This window comes from Myxocyprinus asiaticus, chromosome 2, assembly GCF_019703515.2.
Source record: "Myxocyprinus asiaticus isolate MX2 ecotype Aquarium Trade chromosome 2, UBuf_Myxa_2, whole genome shotgun sequence".
Taxonomy (NCBI): Eukaryota; Metazoa; Chordata; class Actinopteri; order Cypriniformes; family Catostomidae; genus Myxocyprinus; species Myxocyprinus asiaticus.
The window spans coordinates 17,684,921-17,697,858 of record NC_059345.1 but is presented as its reverse complement, the minus strand read 5'-3'; the positions used below and the strand labels follow the sequence as shown (position 1 = coordinate 17,697,858).

The following is a 12,938-nucleotide window of genomic DNA, read 5'->3' as shown; positions in this document are numbered from 1 at the left end:
AAAAAGAAAAAATCAAAGTTACAGTGAGGAACTTACAATGGAAGTGAATGGGGCCAATTTTTGGAGAACTTAAAGGCAGAAATGTGAAGCTTATAATTTTATAAAAGCAATTACATTCATTCTTCTGTTAAAACTCATGTGTTATTTGAGCTGTAAAGTTGTTTAAATTGTCATTTTTATGGTCATTTTAGAGTTTTAGGGTATGTTGACATTACATCATCATGGCAAAAAAGTTGTAAAATTGTCTATATTTTACACAGAAAAAAACTGGTAAGTGATTTGACCACACTTAAATCATGTTAACACGCATATTGTTTATGTTTTGTGGCTATACTTTTCAAACAGTGAATATTTGAACGTTTACAGATTGGCCCCATTCACATCCATTGTAAGTGCCTCACTGTAACCCAGATTTGTGCTTCTTTTTTTTTTTTAAGAAAAGGAGGGGCAAGTCAAAATTAGTTTTTGTTGTAATCAATATTATGCCAGAAACAATCATTTGTCTTTTAAAATGTCATATAAATGCTTTAGTCTGACTGGAATTGTACCAGTCTGATTTTTGCAAAGTTGGAAGTTACGCGATAGTAGCTCAGCTTCATCCAGGGTGACGCACAACGGGTATTCAGTACTTCCTTAGCTGATGTCCTTCCTTCAAATATTCGATAACACACTGTGTCAAGTATACTTGGACTGACTGTAGCATGATTATGCAAAAACCCGCTGCATCTCGATTATTTATCTGCAAACGCATGCAGATAAATAAAGTTACTACCACTACTACTACTATTGACTGAGACAGTAAGCTTCAGTCTCCCGGCTGGACTGGTTTAAATCAGGGATAACAAAGAATTGTGACAATCCTTTCACACGCACACACAAATCCTACTTTGTGTGGAAATCAAGCTAGCATGTGTATCTCTCATTTTTGTACTCTGTTGAAGTTGTAGATTCTGCTTGCCATCCATTCTTGACCATTGTATGAGCTTTCCTAAGTACGGACATGCCTTAGGGATGATTTGTCACAAAATGCCATCGCAAAACAACTTTGAGAACCTTGGGGAAACCGAACAGGTGGCTCTTGCACGCATTTGCTGATGAGTGTACTAAACTGTGTTAGTAAGACAAGGAAAATCAAAGTGGCATTTCCACTGTGTGGTACTTTTTAAAACAATTTACCAACAGCTGTCACTAAGACTCATCCTTAAACTGAAAGCTAGGAGGTAGAACATTGTTCAACTACAAAGACTCTCATTTCAAACACTAATAACAGGGCTGGCTATGCTGGACACAGATGTAGACCTGTTCCCATAGGCACAGCAGGCGAAGGCTACAGAACGTCCATTCAGGTTCACAAGAGATGGCTTTAAATAACACTGCGCTTTAAGGTAATTAAGATAATTTACTGAGGTGAGTGTTAGGTCAGGTAACTGCCTTACTTAAAGAAAAGGCTTAGATCAGCATGAATTTCCATGCTGGTCATGGTTGGTTTATGCTGGTTTTGAGCTGATCTAGCTGGTGAAGTTGATTGGTAAAGCTAGTTAAGAAGACTGATTAAACACCAGCTTGCCATGCTGAGGACCAGCATCCAAAACACATGCTGGCAAACAGTTATGCTGCAGTTTTAGAGAAAAATTATAAAAAATTAGTTTAATTATACACTCACTGAGCACTTTATTAGGAACACCATGATCCTATTAAAGTGCCCAACATGGATTTCTGCTGTTGTAGCCCATCCGTCTCAAGGTTCGATGTGTTGTGCATTCTGAGATGCTATTCTGCTCACTACAATTGTACAGAGTGGTTATCTGAGTTACCGTAGCCTTTCTGTCAACTCAAAGCAGTCTGGCCATTCTCCGCTGAACGCTCTCAATGACAAGGCATTTCCGTCCGCAGAACTGTCGCTTTTTTTTACACCATTCTGAGTAAACACTAGAGACTATTGCGCGTGAAAATCCCAGGAGATCAGCAGTTACAGAAATACTCAAACCAGCCCATCTGGCACCAACAATCATGCCACGGTTGAAATCATTAAAATCACATTTCCCCATTCTGATGGTTGATTATTTTATGCATTGCACTTCTGCCACACGATTGACTGATTAGATAATCGCATGAATAAGTAGGTGTACAGGTTTTCCTAAAAAAGTGCTAAATTAGTGTAAATCTAAGCATTTAAAAAATCATGCTCCTTCCCACTGGACAAGTCTACAAAGGTCACAACCCAATGCCATCAGAATTATATGACAGTAATATCATAAAATATCATAAATCTACATTTAGTCTAATAAATATTTTTTGACTTTGAGCACAAGGTGACCACTTAAATTAAAATAAATTAATAAATAAATAAGCATAAACCACAAAAACTTTCTAAAAAAAAAAAAAAAAAGTTTCTAATGTATCTCTAAAATAATTAGCAATGATAAATAAATTTTTTTTCTAATAAATGCATACTTTGAGCAAATGGTGATTGCTTAAACTTAATGCTTAAAATAAATAAAAACTAATTAAAAACTAACAAATGATTGAATCAATTATACCTTGTATTTTACAAGGTATAAAAGTTATAATAAAAAGTACAATTTATTTTTAAATCCTTAATTTTAATAAATTAATATGATCTTAACAATAATGCAGGGTTCTTCAAAGGTTTTTCGGTACACTATTTGAGAAAAAATATACATTAGTTAAATTTTAGATCTATGTCTTTGACTTCATGAAGTGCACTGCAAGAAGTTATTTCTACCTTATGTGATCCTAAAAAAATGACATTCATTGGTGTTTTCAACCCACTGTATTCAGGTTTATTCAGTTATATTATATACAATACTTCCTTTCACTTTAATAAAATAATACATTTGCTGTACAAGTTACCCCATGAAGCACATTTTAAGATTAACTGACAACTTTTTTTTTTTTTTTTTTTTTTTTCAGAATGCATTCCCAGGGAACATTTCCCTTAAAGTGCATGAAATTATTACAATCCAAAATCAACCCACAGGCTCATAAGCATATAGAGGGAATTATAACAAATATCATTGACATTATAAGGAACAGAACATAATGACATGAAAAAAATAACTTAAAAATGTGCTACATCTAAATTTACTGGTGTTATTCAAGTAAAAATTAAATACGTAAAAAATAACCACTGAAGCAACCTGAATACATAAGGCTACACCAACAAAACTCATTTTAAGGGTTGAATCAGGTAAAAAAGTAACTCCTAATGGTAACAATTGCAGGTTACCACTTTTTGCAGTGCAGTCAGCATTAAGACAATATGCTTTTGCCGTTTGATGCTTACATTTCTCTGACCTGCATGAAATGACTTAAATTTAGAAGCAACCACTGTAGTCCTAAAATTTAATCTAATCTTCACCTCAATCACCAATAAACATCTTAAAAGACCTGCAGTGACTCGCTACAATCAATTGTGCAGAAAGTCTGGGCAGTAGCTACCTGCTACACAGATCATAATATATCGACCCCCAATACCCTGCCCACCACAGCAAGAGATCTTACCAATTTGTAGTGATTACAGGACGACCTGCTGTGACGTCTCTCTGGGATGTACATCCTAACATTCACAGCCATTATGTTTTCACAGGTGAAGTGGGCTTGTAAATGTAGAGACTGTAAGGAAGTCCTGGAACATTCGTGTCCGTAATCAAGTCAGTGAGGTGAGGGTGAGGGGTGGGGTTTGGGTAATTTTAGCAGTGAAATGTATTCTGGAGCATCGTTGTGAAATTCTTGCTTAAGATATATCTCTCTCTGCCACGCTTAATGTCAAATGCCGAAACCTTGACATCTCAGATTCTTACTTCTACTTTCCTAAGAAAGTATCACAATTCCTATTGGAATTTCTATCATAAACTTGGAACAAATATAAAAAAAAAAAAAAAAGAAAAAAGAAAAAAAAAAAAGAAACAAGATCCTACTTGACAATATGAAATTCTGAAAAATGTGTTTATCCTGTTGGACATTATTTTACTCTTAAAGTAGTCTTGATGCTATTTAGCCATTAAGATTGGTTCCAAATAATAATAATAATAATAATAATAATAATAATAATAATAAAACAAGGAATCTTGTACAGATTACATTTTTTTAACTAAGTATCTGTTTTACTCTACATTGCTGTTACTTTTTTGTTGTATTGTTTTCCTCTTAATATTTTAAACAAATATTTGTTTATTCCTTTTGAACAATGATATCTACTTAAAGGGATAGTTCCCCAAAAATCATTTACTATCATTTACTCATGCTAATGTTGTTCCAAACCTGTATGACTTTCTTTGACGTGGGACACCAAAGGAGAGGTTAAGCAGAATGTCTGAGCTGCTCTCTTCCATACAAAGAAAGTGGATGGGGACCAGAGGATGTCAAGCTCCAGAAAGGACAAAAGGTGCTATAAAAGCAACATTAAAGCATTTAATATGGCTTGTGCTTAATATTTCAAGTCTTCTGAAAACATATGATGGCTTTGTATGAGGAAAAGTCTAAAAATAATTTGTTATTCACTGAAACTCTTGCTTGACAACTATGATCACAATTCACATTTATTGTATTGAAAAGAGCAGGTTGGACATTCTGCAATTTCTTGTGTGATCTACGTAAGAAACTAAGTCATGCATGTTTCCAAAGACAGGAGGGTGAGTAAATGATTTCAGAATTTTCCTTTTTGGGTGAACTATCCCTGTAAGTCTGGTGGTCTAATGTTTGATCCAAACAACAAACCTTACACCTTTTTTTTTTTTTTTTTTTTATGTAACCAAGACATAACACAAGTTAAATGCTTCTATTCATGCTTCACTCACTAAAAACACACATCTGGGTGATGCTGGTCTCTTATGCAGGTTTACTCTTATTCTAAAGCCACTGTTGTCAAGTAGGGCTTTGTCTTTTTCACACGCAATTGCAACATGTATATGTACACAAACCTATGTCCTCAAATACACCAGCTTTACATGTCAAGTGAGGAACAGAGAACATGGGAGGTTTGGCAGCTTCTTGAGAGGTGGTGACAACTACTAAGAATGAGTCTGAGGGGGTGGTGAGAGGGTAATGGATGGTCTACATCTCCCTATGCCCCATTTAACTTCAGCTCAAACTTTTTATACCAAAAATCACAACCATTCAGCTACAATAATACATTTGAATATTACATTCCAAGACTGGTCTTACATTATACAAGACCCCCAAGTTAAGAACTGAAGTCACTGTATGCAATAACTATACAATTTTCAACCCATTAAAATATGATTTTAACATGGCTCTATTCTCCTGCCATCTGTGTTGTGTAAAGTCTGCTCTCTGATGGCTGGTGCAGCAGTGGTGTCAAGTGTTGTGTAATTTTCCTCTAGAATGTTCGCTCTAATCTAATAATGCATTGTGGCCAGACACACAGACCACAGATGTCTTGTTTATTTATGCTCCTCTAAACAGCCCTACAAATTCAATTTTACAAATAATTGTAGGCTATTCTTTCCCTTAGCCGTATTTCCGGGTTACTCCACCACAACCTTAAAGTTCAGAATCTTTCAGTCATATTATCTTGTGAAGAGATTCCTCTTGCTGATATGCCAACTAGACTTTGACAGTTCCTCACAAACAATTGAGTCTATATGAAATATATCTTATTTCCAGTTTATCCATACATCTATCCATCCACAAAATTAAATATTATCCTCAATTAATTTTAAAATTTGCCATGGAAAAAAAAAATCTGTGACTACTTGTTTTAGAACTTCCTTTTTTTTTTTCTCTCTCTCTCTCTTTCTAGACCAAAAACTTTCTATGGCTAAATAAAGAGGATAATTCAGATATTTAAGTTAACACAAAATGAAAATAGACCCTATTTACTAAAAAAAAAAAATAATAAAAAAAATGCTTCTCTTTTTATGAGCAATTCAATTATTATATAAAAAAAAATTATTTGTAATCTTTCATTAAAATATATACCTCTGAATTTGGAAACTGTAGGTTGACATTTCTTTAGCTAAAATCAGTCTGTGCAAACCGAATTTCAAAACACTGCCCCCGGTGGCCAAAGCAGTAACTGTTGTTAGGCATATGGGCATATGTTAGCTCCATTTTCTGGGTGAAAACGCGCACAAAAAGCGAGTTGTAAAGAAAGCTGTTTTCAGCTGTATAGGCCATAATACAGTGAAGAGAAATGCATATTTTTATAAAATTAACCCCCCGACCCAACCCCCAAACCTAAACCTAATCATTAGTGAAATAAAAATGTAATGTTAAAGGAAAAAATGCAACCTCTGAATTGCTCTTGTACCTGATTATGTGAATGCAGTGACTTCCAGGTTTCAGCATGAGATCTGAACCTGGGTCTTTCACGCTGTCAATGCAATTAGCTTCCGGTCTCGCCACGGGGGAAGGTAAACATGATGGAGCCGATGCAAAAATGTCTGATAGGTGATGCCACTTGTTGGTGAGTCGGCATAATTTGGTCGATCCTAGGGAACTGGAATTCTCGGAAACAACCCACCACTTTTCACGATTAAATAAATTCCCAATGGATAAAATCAAGTCCCATCCTACATTTTTTTTCACTCGAAAAATCATCACATTACAGATGTAAAATTGGTTGCAAATGTATAATCAATACTCAAAATCAATTACTTGAGAACCAGTGTTCTAACAGAGTTCTGATGATGTCTCAGGATTGAAGGACATATTAAAGGAATATTCTGGGTTCAGTAGTTCAGCTCAATCGACAGCATTTGTGGCATAATATTGATTACCACAAAATTTTATTCTGACTTGCCCCCCCTTTTCTTTAAAATTTTTTTGAAAAAAATCTGGGTAACAGTGAGGCACTTACAATGGATGTGAACGGGGCCAAGCCGTAAATGTTAAAATCCTCACCGTTTTAAAAGTAGAGCCACAAAACGTAAACAATATACATGATTTTGGTGTAATAAAATCACTTGCTATCCTTTACAACTTCATTGCCATGACTATGTAATGTCAACAAACCCTAAAACCCTAAAACGACAATGATGATTTAAACAGCTTAAAAGCTAAAATAATCTATGAATTTTAACAGAATAATTAATGTAAGTGCTTTTATAAAATTACAAGCTTCACATTTCTGCCTTTAAAACCTCCAAAAATTGACCCCATTCACTTTCATTGTAAGTGCCTCACTGTTAACTCGATTTTTGCTTTTTTGAAAGAAAACGAGGGACCAGACAAAATTATTTTTTGTGGTAATCAACATAATGCCACAAATGCTGTCAGTTGAGCTTAACTTGTATTGAACCCGCAATATTCCTTTAAGGGTCCTCTGGTTCATCATGAAGGAAAGCTGAAAAGTGAATGGAAATGCCTGCATTACTCAAAGCATTTGACATGACAACACGACCACATGAAACTAGTGACAAATCAATGTACAATGACAAAAGGTGAATTAAGTTTTTATTTTTTATTTTTTTATAATATGAACTATATGCTACAAATATTTGACCTTAAAAAAATAAATAAATAAATAAATAAAACTGAAAGGACAATTTAATGTCTGTCCTTGTATTTTATTGTCTGGTAAATATTTCTATTGGGTTTTGAAATGAAGTAAAGCAAAGAGAACTCTGATTACTGTTTAGACATAGTAATTAGTAAATAATCCCTTTAAAATCTAAAAAAAAAGTCCTTAGTAGCTGATTACTTTTTGTAGTAACTTCCACAACACTATTTTTCAGGCTTTGGTATTACAATGTGGTGGTCCGAGTTATTTTAAAGTGTATTAATAACATGAGTTTTGAGCCTGTCGTGTGTAAAGCTGCTAAAGAACACACCAATGCAGTCCATTATCCATAACTGGGACAGGCATTGTAACAAAGATGAATAGATCTATACCCAAGGCAGACAATAATCGTCCCACTTAATCAAAGAGAACTCGCTTAGGAGAGATGGTCTATGGGAAATTAATATCTGCCCAAATTCTTGTGTCTGCTTATTATAGATGTGTTCATATCTGTCAGATTTTATCTGGGCAGCATGTTATTAAGTTTGTTTCAAAACAATTGTGTAATGAAAACAAGTGAATGTGAAAAACACCAATATGATGAAATAGTGACTGGGTCGGTTTGTATAAGAAATACACACAGGGTCAAAGTGAGAGCAGAGTATCAAGAGGACAAGAGGGTACTTGAACGTTAAACCATCATCACATATCTTCAACGAATTAATCTAAACTAACAAAAGGAAACATTGAATCAGTACACAATAAAACCTCATCCATACACAAGGGAAAATAAAGGAACACACGCTATTCTCTGCTGAGCACCCAAGACAAAGAGGCATAGACCAGCTACCAACATAACAACTTAAATAGATGCATTTTATCAAATTCACTCACACACTGGAAGCTTTTGTTAATGCTTCAAGAGGTCTGTCCTTAGTTTTCTCATGCCCCTCTCCTTACATCACTGCCACGACCCCTAAACCGCAATTATCCTCCTCGCGTGACCCAAAAGTGCCCTCCTTTTAAGTGTTTTCCCTCAGCTTGTGATCAGGTTTCGGCCTAGTTAAATTAGCTGTCCTCTCACCCATCAGGAAAAGGAAACCTCAATTCCTGGAGGAGAGTGAACCATTTTAGACAGTTACCACACAAAAGCAACAAGATGACAGAGGGGAAAAAAAATACATATTTGGGTTTCTTCAGAGAGATTTAAATGAGGGCAGGAATAAAACACAGCACTTCAATGGACAGCTTAACAACTTTTAAGAGTTTTTCTACAGTACCTTGTATGTAAACGTAATTCTAAAGCGAGACAGTATTTTCAAAAATGACTTCCAATAAAACTTCGACTTACAATACTGTATGTATGATTGTGGTAGATGCATAGCTAACTAAGACTGCAACCTTAATTTATGCTGCAGTTGTGTCCTCCTGGGAAGTTCCTACCTATGAGTTTAGAAATCACAATTATGATTATGATGGTATACAGGTCGCAAAAAAGGTACAGAATAAATGTAATATTTCTTTCTCACTGTTTCACTTCCCGACAAATACTGCAAGTTCTTGAAAAATCAGTGAAGAGCATAGGATGTGCAGCGATGTGTAATTGATGCTTTATTTATTGTATTATATCATTATTGTGCTGCAACAGAGAAAGATGAAAAGAATGGCTTTGTCTTAAAGGCATATCATCCTATTAACTGTTTAAATGAGTACAGTAAGCTAGTATTTTCTGGCAAGCTTGGTCGCTACAAATATTGTTCAAAAAATTCGTACAACAAACACAATTACTAATTCTAATTAAACAATTACACATTATTATTATCAATACCAATTTGCTTTCACCATGATTCTTTGACATTCCCCCAACTCAATGTCAGGGCACAAAGTAAATATGACATTGTGGTGCCGCTCATCTGTACCGATCATTCCAACATGACAGCTTTATACTAGTGATGTCCAATTCAAAAGCATAGTTTTTCTTAAAGACTGATCTGTATTTAAATTATTAAAAAGATTATGTGATAAACAGCATTTTTAACTAACAGAGTGACTATTTGCAGTAGGTGTAAATAGCACCTTCCACACAGCAGGGCTATTTGCACTCAAATAGTCTGGTGGAAACACAGAAATTAAGTGTTGCTGTAATAGCGTAGTGTGTAAAGATGGTGATGATGAGTATTTATCAAGTGGACGTGCCAGGTTCGATTCCCCCCTTTGTCCCACTTTTTCCCATCTTGTCTCCTGTATCCACTCTAATATGTTCTTTAATACTACTTATAACAATAAACAGAAATTAATATAATGGTTTATTTATTTTTTTTGTATTATTTTGTATTATTTATGTTAGGGAGTTGAGAGAAAGGTTTGATGCGGGTAACATTAACAATGCTTTAACTATAGTAATATTGTGGTAACCATGCTTTTTGGCCATAGTATATATATTTTTTTTCTCCCATTTTCTCCCCAATTTGGCATGCCCAATTCTCAATGCGCTTGAAATCCTTGTGGTGGCACAGCAACTTGCCTTGATCCGGGTGGCTGAGGACGAATCTCAGTTGCCTCCGCTTCTAAGACAGTCAGCCCATGCATTTTATCACATGGCTTGCTGAGCGTGTTACCACGGAGACCTAGCGAGTGTGGAGGCTCACGCTATTCACCATGGCACCTATGCACAACTCACCACACACCCCACCGAGAGTGAGAACCACCTTATAACAACCATGAGGAAGGTAACATGTGACTCTACCCACCTTAGCAACCGGGCCAATTGGTTGTTTTGGAAGCCTGGCTGGAGTCACTCAGCACTCCCTGGATTCGAACTTGCGATTCTAGGGGTGATAGTCAGCATCTTTGCTTGCTGAGCTACCCAAGCCCCTTGGCCATAGTTTTAATGCAATTAACCATGGTGTTACTACAGCAATATGGTGTTAATATAGTAACCATGTTTAATTTTGTGGTTTACTATGATTTTACTACATAATACCATGGTGATACTATGGTTACTGTAGTAAAGCCATGGTTAGTTTTTGTAAGGCAAGGTTAGGGTTAGGTTTAGGTATAGGGGTTGGTGTAGGTTGGTGTCTATGAGACACAGTAATCACACTGCAGTGATACTGTATGTTAGTATTTTATAAGGAGTGTAAATAGCATCTAACACTATTTGCACTCAATGCAAAGAAGATTATTGAGTAATGTGTTAAATGTGTCAGTGTTCATTGTTATGAATCGGATTATTGGAACAAATCGATTTGCTAACATGAATTTCTGACAGACAGCACTCAATAAGTCACTAAAAGTACAACTAAAATCAAAGGCTATTTGTAAAATGAATAAAAATAATAATACAATTCAGCTAATTTGGTGAGTATACCCTTGTGGGTGAATGCCATGTTGGATATACAAGTGGAGTTCACATGTGTTTTGTGTGTGTGGCTCTCTGGTTGTGTCCGCCGGGCAACACAAGCACTTCAAGTGGCTTTGGCCTTGTGCTAACACGACAAGCTCCAAGAGGAGCTCTTGATTGCTGTGATGTCTGCGGTTTGGAGATGAAAGAGCAAGCATTAGATTGATGTGAGTGAGCTCAGAAAAATACGACCTTTGGGACTGTGAGAGTTCAGTTAGGATTAAGAGCCACATTCAGACCAAACAGAAAGCTGGAAATGTTGACTTGAGTTCACACAAATGCTGCTTTCAAGATGAACAACTTAACACATTACTCCAATGGGAGCTAAGAAAGTTCAGTGGCATTAATGCTAACCGGAATGGGGCTACATGATGACACTTGAGCTGCGGTTCTCAAAATAAACACTACACTTTTAGTTTCAACACACTGACTGATACAAGCACACAACCTGCCATCTGCTGCACGTACGTAAGTGCTGTTTTCAGCGAAAGGACTATGAGGCAGCGTACAGAGTGAATACAGCTGTACTGTAGAGGCTGTCAGCTCTAACAGGTGGGTTGACGTGGGTCTACCCTCTCAGCAGGGCACTAAACACCATTAACTACTCCTCACCTTCAACAACTTGACAGCTGTCTGCCCAACCTGCGCTGCATGAATAAGTGATTTTATAGAAATGAAAGTTCTCTCTTGCTATTTGTAGAAATATGAATATTACAGACAGCCTATTGTTTCAACAATAAACTCAGACTGTAAGCAAGTGTGCCATAACCTTTCACAGTACTATAACTTCGCCATAATCTCATCATAGTAGTGCATTGGTGGAATGTAACTTCAGGTAGAGCACATTTTACAGACTGAAAAAGGCATTTGCTGGAGCTGTGGCCCAGAGGTTAGCATATGTGCTCCAGATGCATTTAGCTTTGGTGCTCATGGAAAACAAGGGTTCAAATCAAGTCCGCATCATGTCCCAATCATGTTCCCTAAAGCAAGCATCACTATTACTATTGCTCATATTTAATGTAGGGTTAGGGATTTGAACAAACCCTTAACCCTAAGTATTAAACTTTGGCACGTTAATCGCCCTTCAGTTTGATATACGAACATGAATGATACCTCAAATTGAGCAGGGATCAGATTATAATGGAACAGACTTATGCAGGAGAACAAAACAAAATGAAACAGAACAAAATGAAACGAAATACAACAAAACACAAAACATAAAACGAAACGAGAAACAAAATGAAACAAAACAAAATGGCACCCAAACCATATCTTAGGACCAGAATATCATAGAGTCTTGGAGGTGTTTTTTTTTTTTTTTTGTTGTTGTTCTTTTTTTTAACTTGGGCCAGTAAGCAACCATCTAGCAACCACCCAGACTACCCAACCAACTACCTAGCAATGCCAACACCTTAACAACCACATAGAAAAAAGCCAAAAAGATAATTGGAAAAGGCATTTCTTTGATATTAATGGCCCTAGTGCCACATGGTTCTTCTGCCTCATGTGGGCAGTCTATCAATCTTTAATCAAGTATGCAATAAAAACCAGAGAACAAACTTGCTATTAGAGGAAATTAGGGAGATGATTTAAGCAGCTCTTTCCTACGGGGTCAAATTTAGGTGACTCTTGATAGTAAATCATGAGCTCTTTTAAAATTCATAAATGGAGTCATAGTGGCATTTGAATGCTCAAATATGAAATGTGGATCTGAACTTAAAGTAGTTTAATCTATAGTATGTCTTGATTAGGTTTGAAGCTAATTAATATGTTTATCTCATATCCTTTGGGTTTGAAAAGCTGCACAAAAAAAGAGTCGGACATTCTATAATGAAGTGAATGAATGCCTGTAGAATCTCATCAATTTGTGAGGTGCTTTCAGCATTCATTCTATTCCCTTCAACTATCTATAACACTACAGTATTCATTGTTGATATTATCTAGTCACAGTGACACATTTTAGCCTCTATCTCATCCTCTCTTTCTCTCATAAATACATGCAATCTTAAACATATTCAGTTCTCTGCCACTTGTGCTGGGCTTCATATG

General features: G+C 35.9%; 1 protein-coding gene across 1 annotated transcript in view; it reads right to left on the bottom strand.

Moving 5' to 3' along the window:
- The window catches only part of LOC127413258 (neuron navigator 2-like), a 117,314-nt gene extending 113,694 nt beyond the window's left edge, over nt 1-3,620 (bottom strand). Inside the window, exon 1 of the mRNA XM_051650238.1 lies at nt 3,526-3,620. Within this exon, the coding sequence (XP_051506198.1) occupies nt 3,526-3,597 (72 nt within the window). The 5' untranslated portion in view covers nt 3,598-3,620. The remainder of the gene's footprint in view (nt 1-3,525) is intronic.
- Between the last annotated feature and the right edge of the window lie 9,318 nt (nt 3,621-12,938).